At 38.4% G+C, this 14,062-nt stretch overlaps 1 protein-coding gene across 6 annotated transcripts in view; it reads left to right on the top strand.

The window, feature by feature from the left end:
• RALGAPB (Ral GTPase activating protein non-catalytic subunit beta) overlaps positions 1-14,062 on the top strand; it is a 105,954-nt gene that overhangs the window by 45,685 nt on the left and 46,207 nt on the right. For 3 of the 6 annotated variants that reach the window (XM_032141899.2, XM_058432768.1, XM_058432772.1), the window contains 6 exons: positions 1,858-1,893; positions 3,108-3,309; positions 6,382-6,549; positions 7,009-7,123; positions 7,499-7,646; positions 12,749-12,813. In XM_032141899.2, the coding sequence (XP_031997790.1) occupies positions 1,858-1,893; positions 3,108-3,309; positions 6,382-6,549; positions 7,009-7,123; positions 7,499-7,646; positions 12,749-12,813 (734 nt within the window). The remainder of the gene's footprint in view (positions 1-1,857; positions 1,894-3,107; positions 3,310-6,381; positions 6,550-7,008; positions 7,124-7,498; positions 7,647-12,748; positions 12,814-14,062) is intronic. The other 3 variants (XM_058432771.1, XM_058432770.1, XM_058432769.1) reach the window with 1 other exon arrangement.

Genomic DNA, 14,062 nt, shown 5'->3' with positions numbered 1-14,062 from the left:
CATTCACTCATTAGTACATGTAAACATCAGAAAATTTTTGCTTCACACTACACTCTAACCTCTCAGATTTTAGTCTAGAGAACTTTATTTCAAGGGCACACTTTCAAAAATATTATTTGCTTTTTAACTTAATAAGATTGATTGGTGGAGAATTAATAACCCAACCCTGATATCTTCATTTAGATTTTATTATAAAAAGGAAACTGTCTAAATAAGAGCTAGTGTTTTTTTTTTTGTCATCTTAACTATTATATTTGAAAGTAATGGCATAGGGTGCAAGATGGATGGGTGGGGTAGGGCACAATGTTTTGAATATTTATATGTCTTAGCTGAAAAATGACAATGGCTGGCATTTATTGAGCTGCTGTTACTATGGGCCAGGTACTGTAATATATGCATTAATGAGTGTATTGATTGTTTGGTAAGAAACCACTCTTCTACTGGGGTTAGAAATAGATCAAGACAAAAAGATGTCTAATTACATTAGTTTATGTATCTCTAGGGAGACTGTGAATTCCAAGGATAAAACTAATATAATGACCAGAAGGGTCTCTGCTTTCTCTCAGAAGTGAATTCTTAGCTGTTATTATAATTCTTAGCTATTATTATTATCATCTCAGAACTAGGATCTATGTCTGTGAACATTATACATGTAATTATTTTAAATATTCTTACAAATCTTTAATTTAGAAAAGTTGTGAATATAAAGATTTTTAGGAATATAATTTGAAAATGCCATGGTTGAGTTTAGGGATATCTTTGCTTGCTTTATTTTGTTCAAATTCAGACACTTTATATTCTTCCATTTTCATATTATAATTTTATCCACAATTTGAAAGTAGTGCTTCTGGGATAGGTAAATGTGCTTACTTACAATAAGTGAAAACTTTTAAAAAACGACTATTGGGTTATTCTTGTCTTTATGTTCATGTACCTTATATTTTGAGTTTTCTGTACCATGTTTATATTTATTAATTTGCATTTTCTAGAATGAATCAGTCCTATTTTTCTTTTTTATTTTTGTTAAGATGTAATTCTTACAATGTAACTTTTGGGTATAGAGCTGTTGACACTGAAATTTGTGAATCTAGAATGGCTCAACCTGCTGCTTGGTTGGTGGGCTTGCTTAAAGGGAACTTATAGATCTTTTTGCTCTCCAGGGAGTTTGTAACAGCTTTGCTCACCCTCTTGCACCGGAAGATAAAAACCAGACTTCAAATCATACGTGAACAACATCTTACTTTAAAATTTTTCCTTGCTGGGGAGAGGATAGAAGCTCGTTTTCTCCTCATTGTGTTCAGAGATGATAAAGGCTGTTACATTACCCAGGAGATATGAGGTGTCCAAATAGTTAAAGGGGTTAGAATGCTAGGTGCCAATCTTGAGGTCTCAAGTCTGGTGGGAGGCTTGGGTATATTAACTGTTTTTTAAGTACTGGCTGCCATCAAGGAATTCTGCCATGTAGTTCACCTCTAACTTAAAGTGTTTGCTTCTTTGAACTGGTTAGCTTTAGATTTACATGACAGTACACTGTGCTTTGTAAAAGTAACATTGAGCTGGGAAGGGTTAATGAACTAAAATTTTAATGCACGTTATGGGCACTTCAAAACCTCAGTTCTTTGTAGTTGTGTAATTTTCTTCGTTCATTGTTTTGCATGATACAAAAATCATAATTTTGGACCTGAATGCACAATTTCCTATGTTTTTGAACTAGCTTGTGGTATCGTAAAGCTTTTAATTTAACTTTTAAAAAGCTAAAAAGCTTCTTAATTTATTGTAAAATTTCACCATCTTTAAGGTATTTTATAATTACTACTGTCCTTTGATTTGTTTCCATTTATTTCTATTATCTTGCAGCATCTTTTATCCAAATTCTTCTTTCTTATAAATCTTGTAAGTAGGAACCAGAAGCTTCTCTTTAATTGCAGTCATGTTTTTATTTTTTTCATAATTCCATTAAAAATTTGATTGTCATTGTCTCTTGTAGTTTTTGCACTTGGGAAGAAAAATACTTCTCTGTGTTTTGAATGGGGAAGATTGTTGGCAAAAGCAAATTAATCTGCCTGAATCAGTCCCATTATTTCTGTATACTAGTCTGGTCATGTCATGAATTCCAGGACTTTGCACTAACTGTGTTTTGGCTTTTTTTTTTTTTTTAAAGCTTTAAGCTTATTTTTATACAGATTTAGTGTTTGATTTGTATGCATTCTGCATGTAGTGTTTTTCAAATGTATTATTGCTGGATAGCTTATTTAGGACTAAAAATGGCTCATGGGAAGTTGCATAAAGATTTATGCTTGACTCTGTATTCTATTAAATCTATTATAAAATAATTTAAGCATTTCATGTAGAGTAATAAAAGATTTCACAGTGATTTTCAATACACTGTGAAATCTTTTGTTAAAAATAAAAGCAACTTTCAAAGGGCTTCTGTTTCAGTGATAATGAATGACCTTGATAATCTTTTTTATCAATCCAATTTTCTGATTTATCAGCCTCAAGTTAGCTGCTGTCTGTGGTTGTTAAAATTCATTCTCATTTTGCTTGGTTGAGCGATTCTTTGGTGTGTGTTTTGGAGTTGGGTGGGTGGTGGGAATGCTCTCTTTTTCTCCCTGCCCACTTTGCATCCTTACTTTGCCCTCTCCCTAAAGTATACAGACTGGCATAGGGTTGCCCATTTAATTAGGATGTCCATCTGGGATAATGTGTAAATTGCAGTAGCTATTTTTCTTAACGTTTAAGCATCGTTCTGTAGGGGGAAGAAAAAACAGAAAAGAAATAATAGAAAAGCCAAATTCTGTATTATATATCTGTATGTGGATACAGATATACACAAATGTACTCTGCTGATCAAAAATTCAGTTGAAAAATGCTTCTTGTACAATCTGTTAAACTGACAATGCCACTGTAAATTAATTGTAACCTATTTTCAAAGAAGATTTCAGAGAGCCCTTTTTAAAAATATTAAGACATAGTTGCTAAACAAAAGCACTTATTGGATTCAAGTAGCTATTTAATGACACCAATATTTGATCTTTGTGTCCAGGGTCCCATGAGCCTACGTGGCATATTGCAAATATAATAAAACCCTCCTTTTCTCTCCCCAGCCATTACAACACAAGCTAGCATGGAGTTTCGACGGAAAGGGTCACAAATGTCCACAGACACCATGGTTTCCAATCCTATGTTTGATGCAAGTGAATTTCCTGATAACTATGAAGCAGGAAGAGCTGAGGCTTGTGGGACACTGTGTAGGATTTTTTGTAGCAAGAAGACTGGAGAAGAGATTCTGCCAGCTTATTTATCCAGGTCTTGGAATTTTTGTTTGTTTTTTCATTTATATAGTTTTGATAGTGAAGCCATTGTAGTGTTGCTTGGCCGACTGAACCGATGAGTGAATATTGGTCTGAAATACCTACAGATGTCTGTAAGTGATCAACATTTGCCTGAAATCTTTCATTTTACCTGGCTCATCAGATTTGGTAAAGACCTTTAACACCCTTTTTGTTTTAGAAGTGCTATTTATGTCATCTTATTTGAATCTTTTTAATATGGAGAGATTTTGAAGGACCACAATAATTTGTTAACAAATTCTTAGCACAGTATTCCCATGTAGGCAGTCCAGAAATAAGTCAGCTGTAAATCCTGCCTCCAGGGAGCTTATTTTCTGGGCAAAGCCACAAAGCCATGTACACACATAACAATGATCCAGCAGGAATAGGATATTGATGGGAGAGGCACAGATAATGTGCTGTGGGCATTCAGGGAAAGAAGCAGCGCACATTTATTTGCTCTAGGGGATTCAGGAAAGAGTTATGGGGGATTAAGTGATTATGCTGGACTTATAAAGGATGAGTAGTATTTAGCCTATGTTAGGAAGTTGGTTAGGGTCATCTTCTCCAAATCTGTGGCTTCAGCCATCTTTGTTAATGCCTCTGCCATCCATTCAGTTGCTCAGGCCAGAAACGAAGAGTCATTTGAGAATCCTCTTCTTCTGTATCTTTAGTTGATCAACCAACTCTTGCCTTTCTTCTACTTAGCCCTCTTTCTGATCTCTCTTTTCACTCTATCCCCACCATTATACTTTAGACTTTGTCACTTTTCTCCAAAATTAACTCATAATGCCCTCCCGTTCTTCTTGACACTGTTTTGCCTTCCTTAACTGATCATTCACACAGGTGCAGAAGTGAGGTTAATATCAACAGAGTGTTTAGATACCTGCATACTTGCTAGGTTCTCAGGAGATAGAATTAAACTGACCCTATCAGAGGGAACCAAGTACAGAATTTTATAGATATGAAAAAGAATGGTATATACAGGCAACTAGGCAGGGTTATCTTAACTATCGGCACTTGGTTTAAGCAACAGAAACCCTCTGAATCTGACTTAAGTAAAAGGAGAAGAAGTTGTGAGAAGCTAGTGATATTTATTAAATGCTAAGGTCAGGAAATGCAGTATGGCCTCATGAAGAGCAGATACTCAAGGACCAAAACAACTTTATTCCTCTCTCTTTCTCTGTCTTCCTGGTCTGCCAGAACTGCTTCATTCTTCTCTTCTCTGCAGATCATTTTCTCATATTGTAATGTGCTTCTGAGTTCCCAGTTTTCATTAGCCGGGCATGATGGCACTCGCCTGTACTCCCAGCTACTCGAGAAGCTGAGGCAGAAGAATCGCTCGAACCCAGGAGGCAGAGGTTGCAGTGAGCCGAGATCGTGCTACTGTACTCCAGCCTGGGCGACAGAGTGGGACTCTGTCCCCCCCAAAAAAAAAAAAGTTCCCAGTTTTCATGGCCTTGGTCTAGGTGACCATCAGGGCCAATTAGTATCTCTGAATTTTAATTATAAACTCCTGGGAAGGAGGATCTAATTAATCTGCCTGTCTCTGGTCTAGTCAGCTACAGTTGTGAAGGTGGGTCACATAAGGGTGTTGGAGCTCACCCCCTTGTTGTGGGGGCATGTTTCTCAGGAACTCTGGGCTGGGGAGATAACCTAAATGGTACTCTAGTAGTAGGGGAGAAGGCTATCACCATGAACTTTCTGACTGAGCCATAAGACTGAATGGGTGGTAGTAGGACAAACTAAAACAACAGATTCATGAGAGGGCAAGTGATTAGTTTAGTTTTGAGTCGACTGAATTTGAAGTGCCTATGGGATATTTATCAAGAACTATTTATTAAGTCCTACTTTGTGCCAGATATTGTGCACAGAAGTACCATAGTAATCAGTAGACATCCAGATATCCAGTAAGCTTTGGGCTAATAGATCTGGAGTTCAGTTGAGAGGTGTGGGTTAGAATGATTTGATTATATTTAGTGACTTAAGAAGTGTTTAAAATCAGATTAGTAAAAGAGAGAGCTTCGAGAACTAAGGTTGTCAGACTGAGGAACACCATCATTAGGGGGCAGGTAGAGTAAGAGGACCTGTAAAAGAAAATGGTCATAAGAAATCAGGGAAGAACAAGGAGAGAAGGGAGTAGTCAGAGGGTTGAATGCTTTCAAAAGGCAGAATGAGTTAAGACTTAGTCATGTCTCTTGGATTTGGCAATCGAGAGCCCATTGGTTATTTGCTAGTATGGTTTTAGTTGAGTTCTAGGGAGAGAGAGAGATTGAAATGGGTCGAGCAGTAACCAGTAGGTGATGAAGTTGTTTCTGAAGAGTTTTGCAGAGAAGAGAAATGCACCTCACAATAGAAGAGTATAACAGTGTAGTTGCTCTTGAGTAACAGGAGATTGAATGCTTAGTAAGTCAATTAGAGGGTGGGGGTGGAGTTAAAAACTAAGGTATATTCAGGTGTATTCCTAAAAGGAATCTTATTCAGGTGACCTTCATGATGAATACAGATGATCGAATGCAGGTTTCTTTCTTTCATTGTCCCCCCGAAAATAATGGGGAAGGGACAAAAATGTAAACACACCTTTTTCCCTAGGAATTACTAAATGTTGCAACATTTTTCTCTCACGGAATTTAACTCAGCAATTCCCCCAGTTTATTGAAAAGCACTGCAGCCTATTGTTTTGTTTTGTTCTAGTTGCCTTATTTGCAGTCCCCTAGAACTTTGAGTTGCAAGGCTTAAGCTTTGAGAAGGTGCAATAGACGTGAATTTTTTTTTCTTCATTAAGAAAGATGATTTGAGTCTTAGTGTATGTGATTCAGAGTTGTTCTAATTCCAGTAATACCCTTTAAAGGGTAAAATTCCAGTAATTCCAGTAATAACTTTTAAAGGATAAAATTCTAGTAAATTCCAGTAATTCCAATAATGCCCTTTCTTTAAAGGGTAAAAATAGTGACGAGTGGAAATAGACTTTCAGTAACTATGTAGCAGATAATAATTATGAAAACTTTTGATCAGCAGTTTGTTTAAAATTTTTTTCTTGCTTTCCTAGATTTTACATGCTTTTAATTCAAGGTTTGCAGATAAATGATTATGTGTGCCATCCTGTCTTGGCCAGCGTTATTCTAAACTCTCCTCCTTTGTTCTGCTGTGACTTGAAAGGGATTGATGTTGTGGTTCCTTACTTTATTTCAGCTCTTGAAACCATTCTGCCTGACAGGTAAGCTATCATTCTCTGCTATTATATCAACTGTCTGATTTGGCCTGGTCTGTTGGTGCTTCCTCCCCAGTTTCCTAATGTATCCTGTCCAGTTGTCTTCATAGTCCAAGAGAACTCAGGCGACATTAAATGAGTGTAGTGTGTCCAAACCCACCTCATCCCTGAACTCCTTCAGTTCTGATTTGTCTGTGGGCTTGTTGAATCGTTTTTGGCCTGGTCTAGAAGGGTAAGAACAACTCCAACACAGAGGTCTTACCTTTGTAGAGTAGGCCTTAACGTTTTAGATAAAGAAATCAGTCAATCAACTTCTAGTTTAATTCAGTAACAGTTTAACTTAGAAATATACAACACACAAATACACAATGCTTGGATTTGGAAAAATTGGCATTATATGTATTTGGCAGTAGCTAAAAATGTAGTTTAGTTCAAAAATACTAATAGCTTTTTATTTTTTGGCAGAGAACTCTCAAAATTCAAAAGCTATGTAAATCCAACAGAATTGCGAAGATCCTCCATTAATATCCTGCTTTCTTTGTTGCCCCTCCCTCATCATTTTGGCACAGTCAAATCTGAGGTAATGTTTTGTTAAAGTTTTTTTATATTCTATATTCTGTTTTTTGTACTAATTTAAGTCAAATCGAATGTTAAAAATGGAACAGGAGCTTTTTTTATTTTTCAACTCAAGTTATTTCGTCAAGTTATTTCAAGTGAATTAACAAAGTTGACTTGTGATTTTTTTTTAGTTCTGTCAGTTTTTCTACCAGTTTTCAAGCAGTTATAGGCTAAGGACATCTATTAACATATTGTTAGTGACAGATTTAGTACAGTGGCTAATATTAGACTGAAAGCCTTTCTCATTAGACTGATATGTTCCTCCACTCTAGCTGTTCCCACATGGGCGTCATGAGCTGCAATAGCTGATGTTAAATATTATTTGTTTTTTCCATAGGTGGTCCTGGAAGGAAAGTTTAGTAACGATGACAGCTCTTCTTATGATAAACCAATAACTTTTCTATCCCTGAAGTTGAGACTTGTGAATATATTAATAGGTGCCTTGCAAACTGAAACGGACCCTAACAACACCCAAATGATATTAGGTTTGTATTCACACATTATTTTGTAAGTGAAACCAAAGTACTGTTGACTGCAGGCCTGCTGAGGAGGCGGCAGTTGGTGACGGGAGCCTAAACCTAATGTAGCTCTACTTATTCTGAATCAGAGGCACAAGTTATTTTTTTAATGTAAAAAAATTTAAAGCAGTGAGATGAGGGAAATAAAGTGTTACAGTTGTCTTGGTTGGTCATTTATTTGTGCTTTTGCTTTTCTTTCTCTTCTCCCCTTTCTCGTTTCTCCACTCGTGGCCTCTCCTTCCCATCCCTCTCTTCTTTCCTCCTTTCTTCCTGCTGTCCTTCCTCGTGCCTCTTTCTCTTCCTCCCGCCTCGTCCTCTTCCTCCTGCCTCTTCCTCTTCTTCCTGCCTCTTCCTCTTCTTCCTGCCTCTTCCTCTTACTCCTGCCCATTACTTACAGGTCAGTCTGCACTTTCCTCCTAGTCGTTTTTTTCTCAAACACATTAGCTAATGATTTCTTCAGAACCTTACTTTATATCCCTCCTGCTGGGATGTTCTTTCCCTAGATTTTTGTTTAGCTTTTCTTCATCATCTTCTTAAGGGAGAGCTTCCCTAACAATACTTGCTAAAGATGATCTTATTTCATCATTTTTTTCACAGCACAAAACCTGAAATTATCTTGTTTGTTTAAATGCTTAAACTCCCCCCCTTTTTACATGTTTTTCAAAATATAAGGTATTTAGTGATTGACAAATCTAGTGTTAGCACTAAGGGACAGTCTTATCTCCCCGAAAATCTTCAGAGAGACCCTGATGAACAGAGGAGCTCTTCTTTTCTTCCTCTAATCTGATGTTCAAATTGGGTAAACAGCAATGTATTACATTTGAAAGCAAAGGGTTTTCAGTTGTTGCCACTGAAGTGCAATCCTGGTTATTAAGATCACCACCCTTGACAGTGGAAGCTCTTAGGAAAGTAGGGCTTTCCTTAGCCACCTAACAGGAGTCCCCACTGAACCATGTGAATGCAAATACCATCCCAGCCCACAAACCTGGGTGGCAGTTAGAACTCCCCGCTTATGGAGCAATGGATCTCTGAGGATGACTTGACCTTGGCAGTGATTAGAGGTTTTCTTTCTTCTCTTCATTAGCAAGACAAGAATTCAGCTTCTTCCTAGCATCTTAGATTTTTATCTGTTCAAAAGTGGGATCAGACATTCCCTTTAAGCCCTTATGCCCCCAGAGGAGGTGGGGTGTATGTCCTTCCAACAGGAACACAGTCCTTGAAATGGTTTCTAAAAGGCCTCTAAAACTGAGAGACAGATCCTGAAGAGATGGCTCACAACGGCCAAGAACCATATTTATCCAGAGACACCTAATTAGTAGGTGACTGGAGTTTTCTGTAGCTGGGCAAAAAATTTTTTAGGGTTTCATAAGTCTCAAAAGCCATTAATTGTGGACACGATTTTCTAGACTCACAAATGGAGTTTTTTGCTCTTTATATTCTCAGTTACGATGTATAGCTATATTCTTGTTCAGGCTGGGCTTTTAGAGACCTTCTGAAGTTAATGTGGTCGGTCTGACCAAGGTTTGGAACCAGAGTCTACCAGTGGCATTGATACTGTCTCAGATACATTCTGAACACAGAGGGTGGTTTATGTGGAGGGGGATGTTTTGATATGTGAGAACCTCCAAGTTACAATGTTTTAGGTTATTTAAAGAACATAATTTTGCTTGAAATCATATAATTTTTACGATTGATGCAGTAGTTGGTTTTGTTATGCCCTTGCTCTGAGGCACTCCCTATGTACTTTACAAGGAAGAGTCAGTTGTTAGTCTTGCCATAAGGTGGCAAAGCTCTTTCCGTCTTCTCTTTATCCATAGTGGGCAAGAGTACCTCCCACTGGGATGAGAAGCAGTGTGTTAGGCTCACCATCTCATTTCTGTCCTAGCCTTTCCAGGACAATGGGTTCCTTGATAATAAATAAATGAAGCTTACTTCAGGGTATGTAGATGTCAACAAGCCCCAGACTGTGTGGCTTTAATCATTCTTAAAAAGCAGTGTGGTCAGAAAGGTATTGCAATGACTTTATTTTATAATTTTTGTTTTATTTATTTGTTTCTTTTTCCCTGTAGAAAAAAACAGACAGTAATTTTTGTTTTATTTTTAAGACTAGAACTCAGTTTTGAAAGTATTCCATAATATTTTCCTTAGTTAGTATTACCCTTAAAATTGAGATGCTTACATCTGGTCTTTTACACCAGTTAAAAAATATCTGATAATGAGCATGTTTTTATATAAAGCAAAATTTGACCTTCACATTCATTTTATTTTTATGTATTTAGTTTTATTTATTTATTTATTTATTTATTTATTTTTAAATACAAGTTCTTGCTCTGTTGCCCAGGCTAGACGCAGTGGTGCAATCATGGCTCACTGCAGCCCAACCTCCTGGACTCAAGTGATCCTACTGCTGCAGCCTCTGAAGTAGCTGGGACCACAGGCGTGTGCCACCACACCTGGCTAATTTTTTGTTGTTGTTAGAGATAGGGTCTTGCGCTGTTGCCCAGGCTGGTCTTGGACTTCTGGGCTCCCCTAGTCCTCCCTCCTTAGCCTCCCAAAATGCCGGGATTACAGGTGTGAGCCACTGTGCCTGGCCCACATTTATTTTAGGGAATTTTTTTTTTTTTTTTGAGATGGAGTCTCACTCTGTCACCCAGGCCAGAGGGCAGTGGCACGATCTTGGCTCATTGCAACCTCTGCCTCCTGGGTTCAAGCGATTCTCCCACCTCACCCTCCTGAGTACCTGGGATTACTGGCACCCGCCACCACGCCCGGCTAATTTTTGTATTTTTTAGTAGACACAGGGTTTTATCATGTTGGCCAAGCTGGTCTTGAACTCCTGATAGCAAATTATCTACCTGCCTTACCCTTCCAAAGTGCTGGGATTATAGGCATGAGCCAATGCACCTGGCCAGAATTAGGGAATTTTTAAAGAGTCTCTTCTGACCCATCAGTGGATTTATTAGTAGAGTTGACCCTTGAACAACATGGGGGTTAGTGTTGCCAATTCCCTGAGCAATTGAGATCCACATACAACTTTTTGATTCCCTAAAAACTTAACTACTAATAGCCTACTGTTGACCAGAAACCTTACCCATAACAGTTGATTAATACATTTTGTATTTTATGCATATTAGTAATATATACTGCATTTTTACAATAAAGTATGCTGGAGAAAAGAATATTTTATTAAGAAATAAATGGTGTAATCCCAGCATTTTGGGAAGCCGAGGCGGGTGGCTCAAGAGACCGCCCTGGCCAACATGGTGAAACCCTGTATCTACTAAAAATACAAAAATTAGCAGGGTGTGGTGGCACATGCCTGTAATCTCAGCTACTTGGGAGGCTGAGGTAGGAGAATGCTTGAACCGGGGAGGCGGAGGTTGCAGTGAGCCAAGATCGCGCCATTGCACTCCAGCCTGGGCAATAAGAGCGAAACTCCGTCTCCAAAAAAATAAATAAATAAATAAATAAAGCCTGGGCGTGGTGGCTCACCCCTGTAATCCCAGCACTTTGGGAGGCTGAGATGGGTGGATCACGAGGTCAGGAGTTCAAGACCAGCCTGGCCAAGATGGTGAAACCCCGTCTCTACTAAAAATACAAAAAAAAAAAAATTAGCCGGGTGTGGTGGCGGGTGCCTGTGATTCCAGCTACTCAGAGGCCGAGGCAGAGAATTGCTTGAACGCGGGAGGTAGAGGTTGCAGTGAGCCAAGATCATGCCACTGGACTCCAGCCTGGGCGACGGAGTGAGGCTCCATCTCAAAAAACAGAAAATCATAAGGAAGAGAAAATACAGTTATAGTACTGTATTTATTGATACCATAAATTGTTTATAAGATAAATCATCTCAACTGTTGGGCAGTTGCAGCTGTAGACCCCAATCTACAGTACATATCAAGCAACTCAGCTTTTTCTTATAATGTCATGACTTTTCTCTGCTTCTTGGGAGCACTTCCAGCATCACTAGTGGCACTTCCTATGGGTCCTATGGTGTTAGTCAAGGTTCATGGTGTTGCAGTAAACATGTGAGAACCATGGTATGCAGTTTACTGCAGTATTCAGTCTATTAGAGAGATGAACTACTCACATGGAGATGGTTAGCATCACATTGTATTTTAAGCAGGATACTCATTAACACTTGAGCTCACCCCAGTAACAACAGGAGGCTACAAAATGATTACAGTAGTACAGCATGTACTACAGTTAATTTTATGCAGTTATTTAATCCTGCATCTTTGTTTACATTTCTCTGGACTGCAAATGGCATCATGTATGGTCTGTAAGTGTTTGTGTACGTAAGTTTTTTGATAAATTTTAGCTTTTTATTTTTTATTTATTTTTAGAGACAGGGTCTTGCTTTGTTGCCCACTCTGGTCTCAAGCTCCTAGGACTTCAAGCAATCCTGCTGACTCGGCCTCCTAGGATTACAGGCATGAGCTAGTATGCCTGGCCAATTTTAACTTTTTATACTTTTTTAAATATTTCTTTTCTTTCTCTTTTTTTTTTTTTTTTTTTGAGATGAAGTCTTGCTCTGTTGTCCAGGCTGGAGTGCAATGGTGCAATCTCGGCTCACTGCAACCTCCGCCTCCCAGGTTCAAGCAATTCTCCTGCCTCAGCCTCCCGAGAAGCTGGGATTACAGGTGCATGCCACCACGCCCGGCTAATTTTTATATTTTTGGTAGAGATGGGGTTTCACCATGTTGACCAGGCTAGTCTCAAACTCGACCTCCCACCCCGCCTCAGCCACCCAAAGTGCTGGGATTATAGGCATGAGCCACTGTGCCTGGCCATTTTTTTTTTTTTTTTTTTAATATTTCTAGGCTATGCAGTTTGGGAGTTTTTTCAAATTGTCACAGATCTCCAAAAAACTTTCTAACATGTTTATTGAAAAAAACCTGCATATGTACAGTTCAAGCTCGTGTTGTTTAAGAGCCAACTGTAATTTCATGGGTATTTCAGGAATGCTCAACCAAAATTATATTCTTATCTCTACTATTAATCATATAAAATGTCTTAGCCATTTTAGTGTTCTTGTGTATTTTATATAAAATACTGTTTTATTGTTGTTGTAGGGGCAATGTTAAATATTGTTCAAGATTCAGCACTTTTGGAAGCTATTGGTTGCCAGATGGAGATGGTAAGAAGCATACATGCAATCTGTCAGAGAATATCACTTTTGAATTTTATGTAAATTATATTCCAGAATGTCCATCTTTGTGAATTTTAAAGGCCTTTGGTTTGTAAATCCTGCTCATTGGCTCAGAAGTTTTCTTTTTAAAAATAATGTATATTTTGAGGTTTGCTTTTCAGTGCCTCATCAGCTGTACATCAGGTTCCCGAGATATTCTGTATGAGAGAAACTACAGCTAAATCCAGTCTTTATTCCTGAACAGTATCTGCTTAAAACTGTTACTTGTTTTGCTGTGGTGGCAAACTTGGTTGAATAACCTAGGAAAAGCCCTAACCAGCAAGCAACTAGTTTAACTTTTTCTTACCCATCAATTCTTTCTAACCCCTCTAGACCTAAGTTTGCAAGTCTCTCAAAGCACCAATGCTTCTAAATAAAAAATGCTTCTCAGAGACTTCCAGTGCTCTCTGCTTTGTCTTCAAGATATATCATCCCTATACTTGGAGTAGAGGCAAGAGAATGGGGGAGTTAATAGCGTATACTGGAGTAAGTTGGGTAGATGTAGTAAGCTGAGTAGATGTAGGATGGGTGATCAAATTATTATTAAGGAAATTACATTCATGTCTCAGTAGATGGTGAATAATTACTGATCTGAATATAATGAACTGTATTTATATGGGGGAAAAATGAGGGAAGTCTAACAGATAGTTTTATTAGCCCCTATACATACGGGAGTTAAAACTAACCCTAGTATTTTATTGTTTGTGTGTTCTGATATAACTATATTTGAAAGTTGCTGTTTGTTTATTCATGCTTTTTTTTTTTTTTTTTTTTTTTTTTTTTGAGACAGAGTCTCACTCTGTCTCCCAGGCTGGAGTGCAGTGGCGTGATCTCTGCTCACTGCAAACTCCGCCTCCCAGGTTCCCGCCATTCTCCTGCCTTAGCCTCCCGAGTAGCTGGGACTACAGGCGCCCGCCACCGTGCCCGGCTAATTTTTTTGTGCTTCTTAATAGAGACGGGGTTTCACTGTGTTAGCCAGGATGGTCTGGATCTCCTGACTTCGTGATCCGCCTGCCTCGGCCTCCCAAAGTGCCAGGATTACGGGTGTGACCCAGCGCGCCTGGCCTTATTCATACCTTTTAAGCTTATATTTCTGTTCTGAGGTTTTGCTTGGGAGGCACTAGGGTATTTTTTTTAAGGACCTGGAATCTAGTGAAATCTAGTAAAGATGAAAAAGCTGGGCCAGCCCTTTGTAAAT

The sequence above is a fragment of the Hylobates moloch genome, unplaced genomic scaffold (genome assembly GCF_009828535.3).
Source record: "Hylobates moloch isolate HMO894 unplaced genomic scaffold, HMol_V3 SCAFFOLD_21, whole genome shotgun sequence".
Taxonomy (NCBI): Eukaryota; Metazoa; Chordata; class Mammalia; order Primates; family Hylobatidae; genus Hylobates; species Hylobates moloch.
Note: the sequence above shows the minus strand (reverse complement) of the source record. Positions and strands in the feature narration are given on the sequence as shown.